This window comes from Thalassophryne amazonica, chromosome 17, assembly GCF_902500255.1.
Source record: "Thalassophryne amazonica chromosome 17, fThaAma1.1, whole genome shotgun sequence".
Lineage (NCBI taxonomy): Eukaryota > Metazoa > Chordata > Actinopteri > Batrachoidiformes > Batrachoididae > Thalassophryne > Thalassophryne amazonica.
The window spans coordinates 53,054,680-53,078,097 of NC_047119.1; the positions used below are offsets into that span (position 1 = coordinate 53,054,680).

General features: G+C 42.6%; 1 protein-coding gene across 2 annotated transcripts in view; it reads left to right on the plus strand.

Annotated features, from left to right (window-relative positions):
• tmc2a (transmembrane channel-like 2a) overlaps positions 1 to 23,418 on the plus strand; it is a 51,045-nt gene that overhangs the window by 21,006 nt on the left and 6,621 nt on the right. Inside the window, exons 10-17 of one of the 2 annotated variants that reach the window (XM_034192443.1) lie at positions 827 to 974; positions 4,169 to 4,357; positions 5,303 to 5,482; positions 16,883 to 17,041; positions 17,242 to 17,370; positions 17,513 to 17,580; positions 19,940 to 20,179; positions 20,262 to 20,387. In XM_034192443.1, coding sequence (XP_034048334.1) covers positions 827 to 974; positions 4,169 to 4,357; positions 5,303 to 5,482; positions 16,883 to 17,041; positions 17,242 to 17,370; positions 17,513 to 17,580; positions 19,940 to 20,179; positions 20,262 to 20,387 — 1,239 coding nt within the window. The remainder of the gene's footprint in view (positions 1 to 826; positions 975 to 4,168; positions 4,358 to 5,302; positions 5,483 to 16,882; positions 17,042 to 17,241; positions 17,371 to 17,512; positions 17,581 to 19,939; positions 20,180 to 20,261; positions 20,388 to 23,418) is intronic. The other variant, XM_034192444.1, reaches the window with a different exon arrangement.

Genomic DNA, 23,418 nt, shown 5'->3' on the forward strand with positions numbered 1-23,418 from the left:
TGACAGCAGGAATGTCAACCAGAGCTGTTGCTCGTGTATTGAATGTTCATTTCTCTACCATAAGCCGTCTCCAAAGGCGTTTCAGAGAATTTGGCAGTACATCCAACCAGCCTCACAACTGCAGACCACGTGTAACCACACCAGCCCAGGACCTCCACATCCAGCATGTTCACCTCCAAGATCATCTGAGACCAGCCACTCGGACAGCTGCTGAAACAATCGGTTTACATAACCAAAGAATTTCTGCACAAACTGTCAGAAACCGTCTCAGGGAAGCTCATCTGCATGCTCGTCGTCCTCATCGGGGTCTCGACCTGACTCCAGTTCGTCGTCGTAACCGACTTGAGTGGGCAAATGCTCACATTTGCTGGCGTTTGGCACGTTGGAGAGGTGTTCTCTTCACGGATGAATCCCGGTTCACACTGTCCAGGGCAGATGGCAAACAGCGTGTGTGGCTTTGTGTGGGTGAGCGGTTTTCTGATGTCAATGTTGTGGATCGAGTGATCCATGGTGGCGGTGGGGTTATGGTATGGGCAGCCATCTGTTATGGATGAAGAACACAAGTGCATTTTATTGATGGCATTTTGAATACACAGAGATACCATGACGAGATCCTGAGGCCCATTGTTGTGCCATACATCCAAGAACATCACCTCATGTTGCAGCAGGATAATGCACGGCCCCGTGTTGCAAGGATCTGTACACAATTCTTGGAAGCTGAAAATGTGTATATATATATATATATATATATATATATATATATATATATATATATATATATATATATATATATATATATAAAACATTTTTTAATGTGTGCATTCAGGATGGCAAAGAACGCTGATGTTGGCGGTGGAGACGGAGAAGAAGGAGAGTTTACCTTCGCCTGGAAGATGTTCACCAGCTGGGATTACCTCATCGGAAATGCAGAAACCGCTGACAATAAGTATGCCTCCATCACCACCAGCTTCAAGGTAACCATGGGAACCATACACACCTTTGGAACAAATGTCAGTTTTTGTCTAATGTTCAGAGAATTTACTGTACAGTAGGAATTGTCGCTCTAAAGCTTTTGCTTCCACCATGTGGTGGTGTTAATATCTACAACTTCTACATGACACAGAAACACAAATTACAATATTGGTTTTGCTCCCATTTTGTATGAGATGAACTCAAAGATCTAAAACTTTTTCCACATACACAATATCACCATTTCCCTCAAATATTGTTCACAAACCAGTCTAAATCTGTGATAGTGAGCACTTCTCCTTTGCTGAGATAATCCATCCCACCTCACAGGTGTGCCATATCAAGATGCTGATTAGACATCATGATTAGTGCACAGGTGTGCCTTAGACTGCCCACAATAAAAGGCCACTCTGAAAGGTGCAGTTTTATCACACAGCACAATGCCACAGATGTCGCAAGATTTGAGGGAGCGTGCAATTGGCATGCTGACAGCAGGAATGTCAACCAGAGCTGTTGCTCGTGTATTGAATGTTCATTTCTCTACCATAAGCCGTCTCCAAAGGCGTTTCAGAGAATTTGGCAGTACATCCAACCAGCCTCACAACCGCAGACCACGTGTAACCACACCAGCCCAGGACCTCCACATCCAGCATGTTCACCTCCAAGATCGTCTGAGACCAGCCACTTGGACAGCTGCTGAAACAATCGGTTTGCATAACCAAAGAATTTCTGCACAAACTGTCATAAACGTCTCAGGGAAGCTCATCTGCATGCTCATCGTCCTCATCGGGGTCTCGACCTGACTCCAGTTCATCGTCGTAACCGACTTGAGTGGGCAAATGCTCACATTCGCTGGTGTTTGGCACGTTGGAGAGGTGTTCTCTTCACGGATGATGCGAAGGAGATGTGTTGCACTGCATGAGGGAAATGGTGGTCACACCAGATACTGACTGGTATCCCCCCCAATAAAACAAAACTGCACCTTTCAGAGTGGCCTTTTATTGTGGGCAGTCTAAGGCACACCTGTGCACTAATCATGGTGTCTAATCAGCATCTTGATATGGCACACCTGTGAGGTGGGATGGATTATCTCAGCAAAGGAGAAGTGCTCACTATCACAGATTTAGACTGGTTTGTGAACAATATTTGAGGGAAATGGTGATATTGTGTATGTGGAAAAAGTTTTAGATCTTTGAGTTCATCTCATACAAAATGGGAGCAAAACCAAAAGTGTTGCATTTATATTTTTGTTGAGTGTATGTATATACCTCGTATGTTGAAAATTACAGATCTCTCTCATCTTTCTAAGTAGGAGAACTTGCACAATCCGGGACTGACTAAATACTTCCCCCCCCCCCCCCACTATATGTATGTACAACCCCAATTCCAATGAGGTTAGGATGTTGTGTAAAATGTAAAAAAAAAAAAAAAAACGAGTTTTTGTGCAAATATTTGCTCATTTTGAAATGAATGCCTGCAACACATTTCAAAAAAGTTAGGACAGGGCAACAAAAGACTGGGAAAGTTGATGAATGCTCAAAGAACACCTAATTGGAAACAGGTGAGTGTCATGATTGGGTATAAAAGGAGCATCCCCAAAAGGCTCAGCCATTCACAAGCAAAGATGGGGCCACTTTGTGAACAACTGCATGAAAAAATACTCCCGCAGTTTAAGAACAATGTTTCTTAATATTCAATTGCAAGGAATTTAGGGATTCCATCATCTGCTGTCCATAATATAATCAGAAGATTCAGAGAATCTGGAGAACTTTCTACACGTAAGTGGCAAGGCTGAAAACCAACATTGAATGCCCGTGACCTTTGATCCCTCAGGTGGCACTACATTAAAAACCGACATCATTGTGTAAAGGATCTTACCGCGTGGGCTCAGGAACACTTCAGAAAACCATTGTCAGTTAACACAGTTCATCGCTACATCTACAAGTGCAAGTTAAAACTCTACTATGCAAAGCAAAAGCCATACATCAACAACATCCAGAAACGTCGCCGCCTTCTCTGGGCCCCGAGCTCATTTGAAATGGACAGATGCAAAGTGGAAAAGTGTGCTGTGGTCTGATGAGTCCACATTTCAAATTGTTTTTGGAAATCATGGACGTCGTGTCCTGTAGGCAAAAGAGGAAAAAGACCATCCAGATTGTTACCAGCGCAAAGTTGAAAAGCCAGCATCTGTGATGGTATGGGGGTGTGTTAGTGCCCATGGCATGGGCAACTTACACTTCTGTGATGGCACCATCAATGCTGAAAGGTACATCCAGGTTTTGGAGCAACACATGCTGCCATCCAAGCAACGTCTTTTTCAGGGACGTCCCTGCTTATTTCAGCAAGACAATGCCAAGCCACATTCTACACGTGTTACAACAGCGTGGCTTTGTAGTAAAAGAGTGCGAGTACTAGACTGGCCTGCCTGCAGTCCAGACCTGTCGCCCATTGAAAATGTGTGGTGCATTATGAAGCATAAAATATGACAACAGAGACCCCGGACTGTTGAACAAATGAAGTCATACATCAAGCAAGAATGGGAAAGAATTCCACATACAAAGATTCAACAATTAGTGTCCTCAGTTCCCAAATGCTTATTGAGTGTTGTTAGAAGGAAAGGTGATGTAACACAGTGGTAAACATACCACTGTCCCAGCTTTTTTGAAACGTGTTGCAGGCATCCATTTCAAAATTAGCAAATATTTGCACAAAAACAATAAAGTTTATCAGTTTGAACATTAAATATTTTGTCTTTGTGGTGTATTCAATTGAATATAGGTTGAAGAGGATTTGCAAATCATTGTATTCTGTTTTATTTTCATCTTACACAACTTCCCAACTTCATTGGAAATGGGGTTGTGTGTATATATATATATATATATATATATATATATATATATATATATATATATATATATATATATATATATATATATATATATATATGTGTGTGTGTGTATGTATGTATGTATATATGTGTATGTGTGTGTGTGTTATTTATATCAATTTAAATTATAACCTTGCAACATTTTTTTTCATATAAACCTATTTTAAGCTGAGACCTTTACATAATTTAACAGATAAATATATTCTTACTATATTCTTAAGTTTCTAGATTGCAGAGAATTAATGTGTCCTGCATTGTTAATGGTACATTAAGTGTTCTATTTACTGCAAATCTCCTCCATGACAAGAACAGGAGTCCATAGTAGATGAGCAGGAGAACCAGAAGGATGAGAACATTCACCTGAGGAGGTTTCTCCGAGTCCTGGCAAACTTCCTGATCACTTGCAGCCTCTGTGGCAGTGGTTACCTCATCTACTTTGTGGTGAAGCGGTCACAGGAGTTTGCCAACAGAGATGACCTCAGCTGGTACGAAAAGAACGAGGTAATGATGGTCATGTGATGTAATTGGTCAAACACATAATAACAACCGGAAATGTTGGGAAAGTGAAGTACACAGACCCACGACAGGGGGCGTAAATGAACGGCCAATAGGAAGTCCGAATAAATAACAATTTATTCTGCAAATGTGCACAACAACCAAATATGTTTTTAGTCTGTCAATCAGTCTACACAAAAGTTGACGCGTGGGCAGGCCCGAGGGTAGGAGAAGCCTATCCAGAGAAGAGCCGGGACCCACGAGGTTCCACCGCCAACGGAGACCTGCAACACACTGGAGCCGCCAAGTCCTGAGTCCCCAGGTGGCCACTGCTTCCAGCTGTCAGATCCGGTACTGCTGGCAGGAACAGACACAGGTTAAAGGTGGGTGTGTGTACACCCAGCAAACAGTCAGCAAAAATACAGTTCCTTCCTGAGGGAAAAACCTCCACCTCCAAACACAGGAACACAGAGTACGTGCAGTGCCTTATGTAACACTTAACAAGTCTGGAGTGAGGAGTGGGTACGCCAACTCCTTCCAACTTTCACAAACTCGGCTACAAGCTGCAAGTGTACAAAAAGGTTAACGACTGCAAAAAGCTCTGCTGAAACAACGTGTGCGTACGGCACAGAATGGCTGAGTAAGGTTACCTAACGGGTAAGCTGCTAACTCGGCAGAGTTATGATGTCTCTCCCAGGCTTTTATGGATGTGATGTGATGAATGATGATGTGTGACAGCTGTCAGCTCCGAGCACCTGGTGGACTCCTGTGGCGACTGCGCCCTCTGGTGCCTGAAACACGACGACAGGCAGGGTGCCCTCTGGTGTTAGGTCAGCAGTAACTCCTCTTGGGCGGCCCACACAACACTGAATAACATTACTGCTGTAACTGCAATAATTAATGTTTACTTTTCTGTGTCTGATGTTTGTGATTTTGACTTGCTCTGGACAGGTAGAGATCGTCATGTCTCTGCTGGGTTTGGTGTGTCCTCCTCTGTTTGAGACCATTGCTGAACTGGAGGACTACCATCCTCGAATTGCCCTCAAGTGGCAACTGGGACGCATCTTCGCCCTCTTCCTGGGAAACCTCTACACCTTTTTGTTTGCCTTGTTTGACGAAGTGAACACAAAGGTATAAACACGAGTCTGCACCTGTACTGCTATAGCGACACCATGACAGTACATTTTAGACTGTGCAGTGAGTACATAGATGAGCTGGGTCACAGTGTAAAATCAGCTCTGTCACAGTGTAATATCAGCTCTGTCACAGTGTAAAAGCACCTATGTCACAGTGTAAGATCAGTTCTGTCACAGTGTAAGATCACCTAGGTCACAGTGTAAGATCAGCTCTGTCAAGATGTAAAAGCACCTAGGTCACAGTGTAAGATCAGGTCTGTCACAGTGTAAGATCACCTAGGTCACAGTGTAAGATCAGCTCTGTCAAGATGTAAAAGCACCTAGGACACAGTGTAAGATCAGGTCTGTTGCAGTGTAAGATCACCTAGGTCACAGTGTAAGATCAGTTCTGTCACAGTGTAAGATCAGCTCTGTCACAGTGTAAGATCACCTAGGTCAAAGTGTAAGATCAGCTCTGTACCACTGTAAGATCACCTAGGTCACAGTGTAAGATCAGCTCTGTCACAGTGTAAAAGCACCTAGGTCACATTGTAAGATCAGCTCTGTCACAGTGTAAGATCATCTGTGTCACAGTGTAAAAGCAGCTAGGTCACAGTGTAAGATCAGTTCTGTCAAGATGTAAAAGCACCTAGGTCACAGTGTAAGATCAGTTCTGTCACAGTGTAATATCAGCTCTGTCACAGTGTAAGATCACCTATGTCACAGTGTAAAATCAGCTCTGTCACAGTGTAAGATCACCTAGGTCACAGTGTAAGATCAGCTCTGTCAAGGCGTAAAAGCACCTAGGTCACAGTGTAAGATCAGCTCTGTCACTGTGTAAAAGCACCTAGGTCACAGTGTAAGATCAGCTCTGTCACAGTTTAAAAGCACCTAGGTCACAGTGTAAGATCAGCTCTTTCGCAGTGTAAGCTCATCTCTGTCACAGTGTAAAAGCACCTAGGTCACAGTGTAAGATCAGCTGTGTCACAGTGTAAGATCACCTAGGTCACAGTGTAAGATCAGCTCTGTCAAGATGTAAAAGCACCTAGGTCACAGTGTAAGATCAGCTCTATCGCAGTGTAAGATCACCTAGGTCACAGTGTAAGATCAGCTCTATCACAGTTTAAAAGCACCTAGGTCACAGTGTAAGATCAGCTCTGTTGCAGTGTAAGCTCAGCTCTGTTACAGTGTAAAATCACCTAGGTCACAGTGTAAGATCAGCTCTGTTGCAGTGTAAGATCACCTATGTCACAGTGTAAGATCAGCTCTGTCACAGTTTAAAAGCACCTAGGTCACAGTGTAAGATCAGCTCTTTTGCAGTGTAAGCTCAGCTCTGTCACAATGTATAAGCGCCTATGTCACAGTGTAAGATCAGATCTGTCACAGTGTAAAATCACCTAGTTCACAGTGTAAGATCAGACCTGTCACAGTGTAAAATCACCTAGGTCACAGTGTAAGTTCAGCTCTGTCAGAGTGTAAAAGCACCTAGGTCACAGTGTAAGATCAGCTCTGTGACAGTGTAAATCACCTAGTTCACAGTGAAAGATCATCTCTGTAGCAGTATAAACTCAGCTCTGTCACAGTGTATAAGTCCCTATGTCACAGTGTAAGATCAGATCTGTCACAGTGTAAAATCACCTAGGTCACAGTGTAAGATCAGCTCTGTTACAGTGTAAAAGCACCTAGGTCACAGTGTAAGATCAGCTCTGTTGCAGTGTAAGCTCAGCTCTGTTACAGTGTAAATCACCTAGGTCACAGTGTAAGATCAGCTCTGTTGCAGTGTAAGCTCAGCTCTGTCACAGTGTATAAGCGCCTATGTCACAGTGTAAGATCAGATCTGTCACAGTGTAAAATCACCTAGTTCACAGTGTAAGATCAGATCTGTCACAGTGTAAAATCACCTAGGTCACAGTGTAAGATCAGGTCTGTTGCAGTGTAAGCTCAGGTCTGTCACAGTGTATAAGCCCCTATGTCACAGTGTAAGATAAGATCTGTCACAGTGTAAAATCACCTAGGTCACAGTGTAAGATCAGCTCTGTCACAGTGTAAGATCAGCTCTGTTACAGTGTAAAAGCACCTAGATCACAGTGTAAGATCAGCTCTCTTGCAGTGTAACCTCAGCTCTGTTGCAGTGTAAGATCAACTAGGTCACAGTGTAAGATCAGCTCTGTCACAATTTAAAAGCACCTAGGTCACAGTGTAAGATCAGCTTTGTCACAGTGTAAAAGCACCTAGGTCACAGTGTAAGATCACCTAGGTCACAGTGTAAGATCAGTTCTGTCACAGTGTAAAATCACCTAGGTCACAGTGTAAGATCAGCTCTGTTGCAGTGTAAGATCACCTAGGTCGCAGTGTAAGCTCATCTCTGTCACAGTGTAAAAGCACCTAGGTCACCGTGTAAGATCAGTTCTGTCACAGTGTAAGATCAGCTCTGTCACAGTGTAAGATCACCTAGGTCACAGTGTAAGATCAGCTCTGTCAAGGCGTAAAAGCACCTAGGTCACAGTGCAAGATCAACTCTGTCACAGTGTAAGATCACCTAGGTCACAGTGTAAAATCAGCTCTGTCACAGTGTAAGATGACCTAGGTCACAGTGTAAAATCAGCTCTGTCACAGTGTAAGATCACCTAGGTCACAGTGTAAGATCACCTCTGTCACAGTGTAAAAGCCCTTAGGTCACAGTGTAAGATCAGCTCTGTCAGAGTGTAAAAGCACCTAGGTCACAGTGTAAGATCAGCTCTGTCAAGATGTAAAAGCACCTAGGTCACAGTGTAAGATCAGCTCTGTTACAGTGTAAAAGCACCTAGGTCACAGTGTAAGATCAGCTCTGTTGCAGTGTAACCTCAGCTCTGTTACAGTGTAAAATCACCTAGGTCACAGTGTAAGATCAGCTCTGTTGCAGTGTAAGCTCAGCTCTGTTACAGTGTAAAATCACCTACGTCACAGTGTAAGATCAGCTCTGTTGCAGTGTAAGATCACCTATGTCACAGTGTAAGATCAGCTCTGTCACAGTTTAAAAGCACCTAGGTCACAGTGTAAGATCAGTTCTGTCACAGTGTAAAATCACCTAGGTCACAGTGTAAGATCAGCTCTGTTGCAGTGTAAGATCACCTAGGTCGCAGTGTAAGCTCATCTCTGTCACAGTGTAAAAGCACCTAGGTCACCGTGTAAGATCAGTTCTGTCACAGTGTAAGATCAGCTCTGTCACAGTGTAAGATCACCTAGGTCACAGTGTAAGATCAGCTCTGTCAAGGCGTAAAAGCACCTAGGTCACAGTGCAAGATCAACTCTGTCACAGTGTAAGATCACCTAGGTCACAGTGTAAAATCAGCTCTGTCACAGTGTAAGATGACCTAGGTCACAGTGTAAAATCAGCTCTGTCACAGTGTAAGATCACCTAGGTCACAGTGTAAGATCACCTCTGTCACAGTGTAAAAGCCCTTAGGTCACAGTGTAAGATCAGCTCTGTCAGAGTGTAAAAGCACCTAGGTCACAGTGTAAGATCAGCTCTGTCAAGATGTAAAAGCACCTAGGTCACAGTGTAAGATCAGCTCTGTTACAGTGTAAAAGCACCTAGGTCACAGTGTAAGATCAGCTCTGTTGCAGTGTAACCTCAGCTCTGTTACAGTGTAAAATCACCTAGGTCACAGTGTAAGATCAGCTCTGTTGCAGTGTAAGCTCAGCTCTGTTACAGTGTAAAATCACCTACGTCACAGTGTAAGATCAGCTCTGTTGCAGTGTAAGATCACCTATGTCACAGTGTAAGATCAGCTCTGTCACAGTTTAAAAGCACCTAGGTCACAGTGTAAGATCAGCTCTGTCGCAGTGTAAGCTCAGCTCTGTCACAGTGTAAAAGCACCTAGGTCACAGTGTAAGATCAGCTCTGTCAGTATAAGATCACCTAGGTCACAGTGTAAGATCAGCTCTGTCACAGTGTAAAAGCACCTAGGTCACAGTGTAAGATCAGCTCTTTCGCAGTGTAAGCTCATCTCTGTCACAGTGTAAAAGCACCTAGGTCACAGTGTAAGATCAGTTCTGTCAAGGTGTAAAAGCACCTAGGTCACAGTGTAAGATCAGTTCCACCACAGTGTAAAATCTCTTATGTCACAGTGTAAAATCAGCTCTGTTGCAGTGTAAGATCAGCTCTGTCGTACTGTAATGTCAACTCTATTGCAGTGTAAAATCAACTAATTCGCAGTGTAACATCAGCTCTGTCGCAGTGTAAAATCACCTAGGTCACAGTGTAAGATCAGTTTTGTCGAGTATAAAATCTCAGTGTAAGATCAGCTCTGTTGCACTGTAAAATCAGTTATGTCACAGTGTAAGCTCAGCTCTGTCCCAGTGTAAGATCACCTAGGTCACAGTGTAAGATCAGCTCTGTCACAGTTTAAAAGCACCTAGGTCACAGTGTAAGATCAGTTCTGTCACAGTGTAAGATCAACTCTGTCACAGTGTAAGATCACCTAGGTCACAGTGTAAGCTCAGCTCTGTCACAGTGTAAGAACCCCTAGGTCACAGTGTAAGATCAGCTCTGTCAAGGTGTAAAAGCACCTAGGTCACAGTGTAAGATCAGCTCTGTCACTGTGTAAAAGCACCCAGGTCACAGTGTAAGATCAGCTCTGTCACAGTGTAAAATCACCTAGGTCATAGTGTAAGCTCACCTCTGTCACAGTGTAAGAGCCCCTAGGTCACAGTGTAAGATCAGCTCTGTCAGAGTGTAAAAGCACCTATGTCACAGTGTAAGATCAGCTCTGTCAAGATGTAAAAGCACCTAGTTCACAGTGTAAGATCAGCTCTGTCACAGTGTAAAATCACCTAGGTCACAGTGTAAGATCAGCTCTGTCACAGTGTAAAAGCACCTAGGTCACAGTGTAAGATCAGCTCTGTCACAGTGTAAAAGCACCTAGGTCACAGTGTAAGATCAGCTCTTTTGCAGTGTAAGCTCATCTCTGTCACAGTGTAAAAGCACCTAGGTCACAGTGTAAGATCAGCTCTGTCACTGTGTAAGATCACCTAGGTCACAGTGTAAGATCAGCTCTGTCAGTATAAGATCACCTAGGTCACAGTGTAAGATCAGCTCTGTCACAGTGTAAAAGCACCTAGGTCACAGTGTAAGATCAGCTCTTTCGCAGTGTAAGCTCATCTCTGTCACAGTGTAAAAGCACCTAGGTCACAGTGTAAGATCAGTTCTGTCAAGGTGTAAAAGCACCTAGGTCACAGTGTAAGATCAGTTCCACCACAGTGTAAAATCTCTTATGTCACAGTGTAAAATCAGCTCTGTTGCAGTGTAAGATCAGCTCTGTCGTACTGTAATGTCAACTCTATTGCAGTGTAAAATCAACTAATTCGCAGTGTAAGATCACCTAGGTCACAGTGTAAGATCAGTTCTGTCACAGTGTAATATCAGCTCTGTCACAGTGTAAGATCACCTAGGTCACAGTGTAAAATCAGCTCTGTCACAGTGTAAATCACCTAGGTCACAGTGTAAGATCACCTCTGTCACAGTGTAAAAGCCCTTAGGTCACAGTGTAAGATCAGTTCTGTCACAGTGTAAGATCAGCTCTGTCACAGTGTAAGATCACCTAGGTCACAGTGTAAGATCAGCTGTGTCACAGTTGAAAAGCACCTAGGTCACAGTGTAAGATCAGCTCTGCCGCAGTGTAAGCTCAGCTCTGTCACAGTGTAAAAGCACCTAGGTCACAGTGTAAGATCAGTTCTGTCACAGTGTAAGATCAGCTCTGTCACAGTGTAAGATCACCTAGGTCACAGTGTAAGATCAGCTCTGTCACAGTGTAAAAGCACCTAGGTCACAGTGTAAGATCAGCTATGTCACAGTGTAAAAGCACCTAGGCCACAGTGTCAGATCAGCTCTGTTGCAGTGTAAGCTCAGCTCTGTTACAGTGTAAAATCACCTAGGTCACAGTGTAAGATGAGCTCTGTTGCAGTGTAATCTCAGCTCTGTCACAGTGTAAAATCCCCTAGGTCACAGTGTAAGATTAGCTGTGTCACAGTGTAAGATCACCTAGGTCACAGTTTAAGATCAGCTCTGTCACAGTGTAAGATCACCTAGGTCACAGTGTAAAATCAGCTCTGTCACAGTGTAAAAGCACCTAGGTCACAGTGTAAGATCAGCTCTGTTGCAGTCTAAGCTCAGCTCTGTTACAGTGTAAAATCACCTAGGTCACAGTGTAAGATCAGCTCTGTTTCAGTGTAAGCTCAGCTCTGTCACAGTGTAAGATCAGCTCTGTCACAGTGTAAGATCACCTTGGTCATAGTGTAAGATCAGTTCTGTCACAATGTAAGATCACCCAGGTCACAGTGTAAGATCAGCTCTGTCACAGATTAAAAGCACCTAGGTCACAGTGTAAGATCAGCTCTGCTGCAATGTAAGCTCAGCTTTGTCACAGTGTAAAAGCACCTAGGTCACAGTGTAAGATCAGTTCTGTCACAGTGTAAGATCAGCTCTGTCACAGTGTAAGATCACTTAGGTCACAGTGTAAGATCAGCTCTGTTGCAGTCTAAGCTCAGCTCTGTTACAGTGTAAAATCATCTAGGTCACAGTGTAAGATCAGCTCTGTTTCAGTGTAAGCTCAGCTCTGTCACAGTGTATAAGCCCCTATGTCACAGTGTAAGATCAGCTCTGTCACAGTGTAAGATCACCCAGGTCACAGTGTAAGATCAGCTCTGTCACAGTGTAAAAGCACCTAGGTCACAGTGTAAGATCAGCTCTGCCGCAATGTAAGCTCAGCTTTGTCACAGTGTAAAAGCACCTAGGTCACAGTGTAAGATCAGTTCTGTCAAGGTGTAAAAGCACCTAGGTCACAGTGTAAGATCAGCTCTGTCACAGTGTAAAATCACCTAGGTCACAGTGTAAGATCAGCTCTGTTGCAGTGTAAGCTCAGCTCTGTTACAGTGTAAAATCACCTAGGTCACAGTGTAAGATCAGCTCTTTTGCAGTGTAAGCTCATCTCTGTCACAGTGTAAAAGCACCTAGGTCACAGTGTAAGATCAGCTCTGTCAAGGTGTAAAAGCAACTAGGTCACAGGGTAAGATCAGTTCCATCACAGTGTAAAATCTCCTAGGTCACAGTGTAAGATCAGCTCTGTTGCAGTGTAAGCTCACCTCTGTCACAGTGTAAAAGTCCGTAGGTCACAGTGTAAGATCAGCTCTGTCAGAGTGTAAAAGCACCTAGGTCACAGTGTAAGATCAGCTCTGTCAAGATGTAAAAGCACCTAGGTCACAGTGTAAGATCAGCTCTGTTACAGTGTAAAAGCACCTAGGTCACAGTGTAAGATCAGCTCTGTTGCAGTGTAACCTCAGCTCTGTTACAGTGTAAAATCACCTAGGTCACAGTGTAAGATCAGCTCTGTTGCAGTGTAAGCTCAGCTCTGTGACAGTGTAAAATCACCTACGTCACAGTGTAAGATCAGCTCTGTCACAGTTTAAAAGCACCTAGGTCACAGTGTAAGATCAGCTCTTTTGCAGTGTAAGCTCATCTCTGTCACAGTGTAAAAGCACCTAGGTCACAGTGTAAGATCAGCTCTGTTAAGGTGTAATAGCAACTAGGTCACAGGGTAAGATCAGTTCCATCACAGTGTAAAATTTCCTATGTCACAGTGTAAGATCAGCTCTGTTGCAGTGTAAGCTCACCTCTGTTACAGTGTAGAAGCACCTAGGTCACAGTGTAAGATCAGTTCTCTCACAGTGTAAGATCAGCTCATTCGCAGTGTAAGCTCATCTGTGTCACAGTGTAAAAGCACCTAGATCACAGTGTAAGATCAGTTCTGTCACAGTGTAAGATCAGCTCTGTTACAGTGTATGATCACCTAGGTCACAGTGTAAGATCAGCTCTGTCAAGATGTAAAAGCACCTAGGTCACAGTGTAAGATCAGCTCTGTCGCAGTGTAAGATCACCTAGGTCACAGTGTAAGATCAGCTCTGTCACAGTGTAAGATGACCTAGGTCACAGTGTAAAATCAGCTCTGTCACAGTGTAAGATCACCTAGGTCACAGTGTAAGATCACCTCTGTCACAGTGTAAAAGCCCTTAGGTCACAGTGTAAGATCAGTTCTGTCACAGTGTAAGATCAGCTCTGTCACAGTGTTAGATCACCTAGGTGACAGTGTAAGATCAGCTGTGTCATAGTTGAAAAGCACTTAGGTCACAGTGTAAGATCAGCTCTGCCGCAGTGTAAGCTCAGCTCTGTCACAGTGTAAAAGCACCTAGGTCACAGTGTAAGATCAGTTCTGTCACAGTGTAAGATCAGCTCTGTCACAGTGTAAGATCACCTAGGTCACAGTGTAAGATCAGCTCTGTCACAGTGTAAAAGCACCTAGGTCACAGTGTAAGATCAGCTCTGTCACAGTGTAAAAGCACCTAGGCCACAGTGTCAGATCAGCTCTGTTGCAGTGTAAGCTCAGCTCTGTTACAGTGTAAAATCACCTAGGTCACAGTGTAAGATCAGCTCTGTTGCAGTGTAATCTCAGCTCTGTCACAGTGTAAAATCCCCTAGGTCACAGTGTAAGATTAGCTCTGTCACAGTGTAAGATCACCTAGGTCACAGTTTAAGATCAGCTCTGTCACAGTGTAAGATCACCTAGGTCACAGTGTAAAATCAGCTCTGTCACAGTGTAAAATCACCTAGGTCACAGTGTAAGATCAGCTCTGTTTCAGTGTAAGCTCAGCTCTGTCACAGTGTAAGATCAGCTCTGTCACAGTGTAAGATCACCTAGGTCATAGTGTAAGATCAGCTCTGTCACAATGTAAGATCACCCAGGTCACAGTGTAAGATCAGCTCTGTCACAGATTAAAAGCACCTAGGTCACAGTGTAAGATCAGCTCTGCTGCAATGTAAGCTCAGCTTTGTCACAGTGTAAAAGCACCTAGGTCACAGTGTAAGATCAGTTCTGTCACAGTGTAAGATCAGCTCTGTCACAGTGTAAGATCACCTAGGTCATAGTGTAAGATCAGCTCTGTCAAGGTGTAAAAGCACCTAGGTCACAGTGTAAGATCAGCTCTGTCACAGTGTAAAATCACCTAGGTCACAGTGTAAGATCAGCTCTGTCACAGTGTAAAATCACCTAGATCATAGTGTAAGATCAGTTCTGTCACAGTGTAAAAGCACCTAGGCCACAGTGTAAGATCAGCTCTGTTGCAATGTAAGCTCAGCTCTGTTACAGTGTAAAATCACCTAGGTCACAGTGTAAGATCAGCTCTGTTGCAGTGTAATCTCAGCTCTGTCACAGTATAAAAGCACCTAGGCCACAGTGTAAGATTAGCTCTGTTGCAGTGTAAGCTCAGCTCTGTTACAGTGTAAAATCACCTAGGTCACAGTGTAAGATCAGCTCTGTTGCAGTGTAAGATCAGCTCTGTCAGAGTGGAAAAGCTCCTAGGTCACAGTGTAAGATCAGCTCTGTCACAGTGTAAGAACACCTCTGTTACAGTGTAAAAGCACCTAGGTCACAGTGTAAGATCAGTTCTCTCACAATGTAAGATCAGCTCATTCGCAGTGTAAGCTCATCTGTGTCACAGTGTAAAAGCACCTAGGTCACAGTGTAAGATCAGTTCTGTCACAGTGTAAGATCAGCTCTGTCACAGTGTATGATCACCTAGGTCACAGGGTAAGATCAGCTCTGTCAAGATGTAAAAGCACCTAGGTCACAGTGTAAGATCAGCTCTGTCACAGTTTAAAAGCACCTAGGTCACAGTGTAAGATTAGCTCTGTTGCAGTGTAAGATCAGCTCTGTCACAGTGTAAAAGCACCTAGGTCACAGTGTAAGATCAGCTCTGTTACAGTGTAAATCACCTAGGTCACAGTGTACGATCAGCACTGTTGCAGTGTAAGCTCAGCTCTGTCACAGTGTATAAGCCCCTATGTCACAGTGTAAGATCAGCTCTGTCACAGTGTAAGATCACCTAGGTCACAGTGTAAGATCAGCTCTGTCACAGTTTAAAAGCACCTAGGTCACAGTGTAAGATCAGCTCTGTCACAGTGTAAGCTCAGCTCTGTCACAGTGTAAAAGCACCTAGGTCACAGTGTAAGATCAGTTCTGTCACAGTGTAAGATCAGCTCTGTCACAGTGTAAGATCACCTAGGTCACAGTGTAAGATCAGCTCTGTCATGGTGTAAAAGCACCTAGGTCACAGTGTAAGATCAGCTCCATCACAGTGTAAAATCTCTTTGGTAACAGTGTAAAATCAGCTCGGTTGCAGTGTAAGATCAGCTCTGTCGCAGTGTAATGTCAACTCTATTGCAGTATAAAATCAACTAATTTGCAGTGTAACATCAGCTCTGTCGCAGTGTAAGATCACCTAGGTCACAGGGTAAGATCAGCTCTGTCACAGTGTAAAAGCACTTAGGCCACAGTGTAAGATCAGCTCTGTTGCAGTGTAAGCTCAGCTCTGTTACAGTGTAAAATCACCTAGGTCACAGTGTAAGATCAGCTCTGTTGCAGTGTAAGCTCTCCTAGGTCACTGTGTAAGATCAGCTCTGTCACAGTGTAAGATCACCTAGGTCACACTGTAAGATCAGCTCTGTCACAGTTTAAAAGCACCTAGGTCACAGTGTAAGTTCAGCTCTGTCACAGTGTAAAAGCACCTAGGTCACAGTGTAAGATCAGTTCTGTCACAGTGTAAGATCAGCTCCATCACAGTGTAAAATTTTCTAGGGTCACAATGTAAGATCAGCTCTATCACAGTGTAAGATCACCTAGGTCACAGTGTAAGATCAGCTCTGTCACAGTGTAAAAGCACCTAGGTCTCAGTGTAAGATCAGTTCTGTCACAGTGTAAGATCAGCTCTGTCAAGGTGTACAAGCATCTAGGTCACAGTGTAAGATCAGCTCCATCACAGTGTAAAATCTCCTGGGTCACAGTGTAAGATCAGCTCTGTCACAGTGTAAAAGCACCTAGGTCACAGTGTAAGATCAGTTCTGTCACAGTGTAACATCAGCTCCATCACAGTGTAAAATCTCTTGGGTCACAGTGTAAAATCAGCTCTGTCGCAGTGTAATGTCAACTCTATCGCAGTGTAAAATCACCTAATTCGCAGTGTAACATCAGCTCTGTCGCAGTGTAAAATTACCCAGGTCGCAGTGTAAGATTAGTTTTGTCGTGTGTAAAATCTCAGTGTAAGATCAGCTCTGTTGCAGTGTAAAATAAGCTCTTTCACAGTGTAAGATCAGCTCTGTCTCCTTATTTCCTATCCTACTAAATATTTTCATGACTGTGACACACCAGTTGAGACATTCAAGCTGTAACATAGCAGATATTAAAGAGTAGATTTTGATTTCTTCTTGGAACCAGGTTTCTTGTGAGCATTAACATACTGATGGCTGACTAGCTTAATTCAGTACATTACACTTTTAGAAACAGATTCTTTGACATGCTGTTTGTATTATACTCTATACACCTCTTAGCTGGAGGAAGAACAGTCCATTAAGAACGCCTCTGAATGGGCCATGAAGGAGTATTACGCCAACTACTCACGTCTGATCAATGACACTGAAGCCACGCCTCCCCCTATGAACCCTGCTGACGTGATCAGGGGACCCTGCTGGGAGACCGCCGTTGGCATTGTAAGGAAATAATAAGAAAAAAAAGTTTACTCTGCTACATCTACTGCACACATGTTCGATACATATTTACGTAAAAATGGTAATCCTGGATATCTGATTTCTTGTTTGAACATTTTTATAAATGTACACGTTTATAAAAAAAATCATTCTCCTAACACCACTCTTCTCCTAACTTTAATTTTGAACTATCTGCTGTCCAGGAATTTGTGAAGCTGACAGTGTCGGATATCCAGGTGACCTACCTGACCATCCTGATCGGTGACTTCGCTCGAGCGGTCATCGTTCGCTTTCTTAACTACTGCTGGTGCTGGGACCTGGAGGCGGGATTTGTAAGTGTCACGGCTGCATTAGTTAAGTCTCAACATTACAGTAATCTCTAATTATTATGGAAACTCAGAAGGTAGTGAGAAATACATGAAGAGGTAAACATTTCAGTGAAATGACTCGTTGTTGTCTGTTTTCACATTACAGCCGTCTTATGGAGAGTTTGACATCAGTGGCAATGTTCTGGGGTTAGTCTTCAATCAAGGAATGATCTGGTAGGAACACTGACGTAACTGTGCTGTTATGGGCGCCGTACATGTGCTGCATGTTCTGTATGTGGTAAACTGAACAGTATCTTGTATCACACTGAATGAATGAAGATTATCACCGATGCTGCTCGTATGTGGGCTTCAGGTTGCAGTGGAGCCACTTTTCTGCATTTCTTATCAACAAACATTTCAATAAAACTGACCACTGTAAAGTCAGTGTAGATTATTCAGTAACATAGTGTTATCCTGGTAATAAACTTTATTAAAGTTATTAACATGGAGTTGTTAATTATGAATTGTTGTTGTTCCATACAATTACATTTCCTTATTAGTATGAATGAATTATAAAATGCACACACCTGCTCTATAACATACTGTGCACAACTTTTAGCATGTGATTGCTTGGTACGGCCGATTCAGTTTTAAACAGACATGATGTATTTAGAATGCTTTATGCCACTATGAAAATAAATTAATAAATAAAAAGCACATCTGTTTGAAACTGAGTTGACTGTAACAGACCAGATAAGCTGACCAATACTTGTCTCCCAAACTAGTCCATCAGATAGTAGACAGTTTTGACCACATCAATACCACTTAGGGAGACTAAACAACACTTACAATCCAGCCTCAGTATACACAAAAATGTATGGTGGCCATCCCAGGGTGGAAGCTGCAGCCAGATCACGATCAATGAAGAATTACACGGGGGTCAAAATTTTAAAATGCTCTGATCATATTTAAAAGTATAGCACATTATTTGACTGAACAGAAAGACTCCAAAAAGGTATCGTTTGGCCTATCTATAACTGAATGCTCTGGAGTTATGGGGTAAAAACAGCAAGAATGGTGATAAAGGTTAATTTCAGTTTGTACAGGGGTGAAAAGTTGCTCAAATTTTTTGGCCAAAATGATAATTGATTGAGTTAATAGGATTAACAAATGTAATAGTTTTGAATGTGTTGAATGTTTGGTCTCCAAAGTAAAAGTCAAACAATGTCAACGTCCATTGGATTCTAAGACATGTGACATATGTGACCCTGTAACATGATAACTAACCATGACACATGGTGCTTCAGGTTGCAGTGGAGCCGCTTTTCTGCATTTCTTATGGTCCTTTTTAAAACCCTATTAACTCAACCAATAATTTGCATCAATTTTTTTAACAAAATTGAAGCAACTTTAACTTTCACCCTTGTACAAACTGCTACTAACCTTTCTTTCAAATGCATAGCTGTAGGATTGAGTCACACTTGTGGCTGTCACTCTGCAAAAACTCTTTCAGCCTCTCGTGATCGAAATGTTTAATCGTAAAAAATGTTTGCTAACATTTTAAACTCAACCGCCATAAAACGTTCAAATTTTGATGAGTACTCTTACATGCTTGTATGCAAAAAAGATTATACTCACAGGTATTTAACCTCGTGGCATGGGAGTGCATACAGATTTTGGCCACCATAGGGTAGAAAATGAAGTACCTTGAAATATGTAATGTAATCGACCATTTTAAAGGGTACTGTCTTTAGTAGTAACCCGTGAAGTTTCAGCGCTTAATACCTGCTCGGTGTGGAGTTATAGCTGAATCAACATTCAGAGCACCTCGCGGCGGGCAAAATAAATAAATAAATAAATAAATAAATAAATGTATTTTTTGAAGATTCTTGGACCATACTTTGACTAGTCTATGTCCTTAAACCTAATACTCTTCCAACGGTATATCTGGTCCAGTACGAGATACACAAACGTGACGTAGACGTGACATGTAGCAACTGAGAGAGATTTGTTGGAACTGTTAGCTACTGCTTGAAGTGTTGAAACCAAGATGTAATGTATTGTGTATGTATTGCGGCATAGTTCCAAGCTGGTTCTGTTACAGCTGGAATTCTATAGATCGTGACATACACAGAGCGTGACGTGTGTATATCATGAACGGACCTGCACTCTAAGAAATAAAACGTTGAATTTAATTTATAAAATTAAGGTAACTTTTTCCACATAACATTGCAAAACAAGTGCAAAACAAAACTGTAGTTGAAATTAATTAAATCCAATGAAACATTATTACTTAAATCCCTAAAATTAACAATTGCAAATATATTGAAAATAGTATTATAATTACATTTAAAACCCCATTCATTTCTTAGAATTTGGTATCAAATACATTCAAAGAAATAGCTGACTAAACAGTAACTACATCTTAACTATACCTTAACTAGTGACATTCCATAAACAGCTGCCCTGCGTCATTGGTATGTCCTCTCTGGGGTGCAATTTTTGTGTCGTACAAAAATGTAACGTACTCTGTGACAATAAGTGAGTGTATATGTTCCCATGCAACAAGCTTTTAAAGACTAAATACTTTCAGGATGGGGGCATTTTTTGCCCCTGGGCTGGTTGGCGTCAACGTGCTCCGCCTCCTCACCTCCATGTACTATCAGTGTTGGGCTGTAATGGCCACCAACGTGCCACACGAAAGAGTCTTCAAGGCTTCCAAGTCCAACAACTTCTACATGGGCCTGCTCCTCCTCATCCTGTTCCTCAGCCTGCTCCCTGTGGTCTACGTCATCATGACCATGCCACCTTCATTTGACTGTGGACCCTTCAGGTAGCGGTACACCTGTTCCCAAAACATATTCATTGAGAGAAGAGCGATGCACGCTCACAGTTGTCCACATTGATGATTGCAGTGGGAAAGAAAAAATGTTTGACGTGATTATGGAGACGATCGACCTGGACCTCCCAGCCTTCATGGGGACGTTGTTCAGTTACGTTGCCAACCCGGGACTCATTATACCAGCTGTGCTGCTCATGGTGTGAGTGCAGAGGAGACACACAAGCATACAAACATTTTGTAGTTTATAACAACACAACTCATCTCAGAGTTACGCAACTCATACACATGCAAATGCAAACGCATCCGATCGCTTGTCTGCACATGAACAAATTGAGTGTCTCAGCTGCATGAAGAAATACAGTGGTTGGTTGTAGCTGTCAATCACATTGTTCTCATATCATTATGTGTAAGCACAGGGACACCTTTGATCATTCACTGATATATAAATGAGAGAGAGACCCTTCGGCTGCTCCCATGTTTTCGCTTGGGGTCACTACAGCAAATCCAAGATGGACCTGCATGTTGAATTGGCAGATGTTTTACGCCGGATGCCCTGTCTAATGCAACTCCACATTACATGGAGACAGGGGTGGGATTGGAACCGGGAACCTTCTGCACTGAAACCAAGCGCACTAACCACTTGGCCACCAAGCAAACATGACTTCTTGTTATGACTTCATCATGACACCGCTTACACCAATCAATCACAAATATTTTGCTGATCAATAGAAACATTAGATTGTCTCTCTAGCCTTATTTGTTGCAGAGATATTGCAGAAGATGTTTTTCACACCATGTTTTTGTTGACCTTGACATTTGTCTGATCCTCTCCAAAAGTTAATCATCTCGAGATATCTGCCCGAGTAATATTCCCATTGAGATTGGTGAAAGTCCATTCAGGCATTTTTAATTATCTTGTCCACAGACAGACAGGACAGGACACACACACACACACACACACAGGACTGATTACAACACCCTGCTTCAGTGCTTTGTCAGCATGCTGGCTAATTAGAAGAAAAACATATGGCATTTTTAGATTAAAAAAATTGTTGTGAGTACATTTTTTTCATTCAATCTCATTGGCTTTTATGGCTGAAGCTGGACTACTTTTATGTACTGCAGCTAGCCACTAGAGGGCGATTGAGACTTTTTGGCTTCATATTTTAAGGGTTGTCTGACCTCAGTCTTTATTTGCAACCTTTCTTTTACACAACCACACACATTTATTGATTATGAAGTGGCAGCAGAGCCACTGAATCCATAATTGGAACATCAGGCGCTGACTGGTATCATAGCAAACAAGCTGTTGTACAAACAGGGCAACGCTAGACGAGAAAATTATTTTGGGCCTTTCCATGAAATTTGTACCAAGTCAACACGCAAATCCATATCGGATCTGCTTCCGCAGAACCTGAAAGAACGTTCTATCTTGTTATTACATCAGCCAAGGACATAATGAAATCGTCACATTTCATTATGTGAAACCTGGCTTAAAGCTACAGCTGTCCTCCCCTTAAATGAAGCCTGCCCACCAACATGTACATTTAGTCAAGTCCCTGGTGATGCGAAGCAAGGCGGGGGTGTTGCTCTTATTTATAAATCTAGGGTTTAGCTTATTAGCTGTTGGGGGTCACAGATATAACCTCGTTGAGCATCTGATTCTCCGCTCTGCTCAGGATATTACGCATTGCCCAAGGTCAGAAGAATAAAAATCAGCTGTATTACTTTGTCACTGTATATAGGCCTCCTGGCCCATATTCTGAATTCTTAGATAAATTTGGTGCGTTCATCTCTAACTGGGTCAATTAGTGCAGATAAATTCTAATCATTGGTGACTTTAACGTTCATAATAAATAAGCCTTCTGATCCCCTCTGCAAAGTCATTTATGGAAATTGTGGATGCATTAGGATTTCGCAATGCATTCGGGATTCGACGCACATTAGTGGAAATACCCTGGATCTGGTTCTCGCACGTGGTGATTGCTGTCACGAATATTGACATCATGCCTCTTACATCAGTGGTCTCTGATCACTCACTTATTAAGTTTACAGTTTCGTTGCCATGTTTAGTGGAACAACAACCTTATATATCACTGCAGAGATGCATCAACTCCTCCAATAAGACTGAACTAGAAGCTTGACTGCCTGATGTCTTAACCTCACTTTTGACAAATACCCAGTCAGTAGACCGACTTGTGGATAGATTAAACTCAGTGCTCAAAACTACACTTGACATGATTGCACCACCTGTGTTGAAACCGCGCTCCCCCAAATCACAGTCACCTTGGTTCAATGATTACCTGTGTGACCTCAAGCATAAAGCAAGAGGTCTAGAACGGAAATGGCGTCGTTCAAAATTAGAAGTATTCCACCTTGCTATCTTAGACTATAAGCATGCATTATTGGCTGCAAAGCAGACCTACTACTCTGATTTGATCAACAAAAACAAGCATAACTCAAAGTTCTTGTTCGACACGGTGGCAACACTTATTCATGGACAACCACCTGTAGCTCACTCTCCTTTTACAGCACAAGATTTCCTGGATTACTTTGAGAAGAAAATAGATGACATTAGGTTGAACATATCCCAGCATGCCTTAACCCAGCCACTACACCATGCTGTTGAGGTGGGCGCCACTACTGAGGTATTACCTAGATTTACAGAATTTGATAGTATCTCTCTAGGCATGCTGATGAAACTTGTAACGTCAACAAAAAGCACAACCTGTTTATTTGATGCTATACCAACAAAACTGTTTAAGGACCTGTGCCCACTCTTGGGCCGACTGTGCTGGAAATGATTAATCTTTCTTTAACTTCTGGAGCTGTTCCTAAATGTTTCAAATCTGCAGTGATTAAACCTTTACTTAAGAAACCTAATCTTGACCCTAGTGTATTGAAAAACTATCGGCCAATATCAAATCTAGCATTTTACTTTAAAATTCTGGAAAAAGTGGTGTCACGGCAGCTCGTAGACTATCTTACTGAGAATAATCTCTTTGAGCCACTGCAGTCTACTTTTAGAAAATATCATTCCACAGAGACGGCTCTCATTAAAGTGGTGAATGATCTTCTGCTTACAATGGATTCGGACACCACTACGGTTCTGTTGCTGTTAGATCTCAGTGCTGCATTTGATACAGTGGATCATCATATTCTACTTGATAGGCTGGAAAATCATTTTGGGATTACTGGGAGTGCCCTTGCATGGCTGATGTCATACTTGA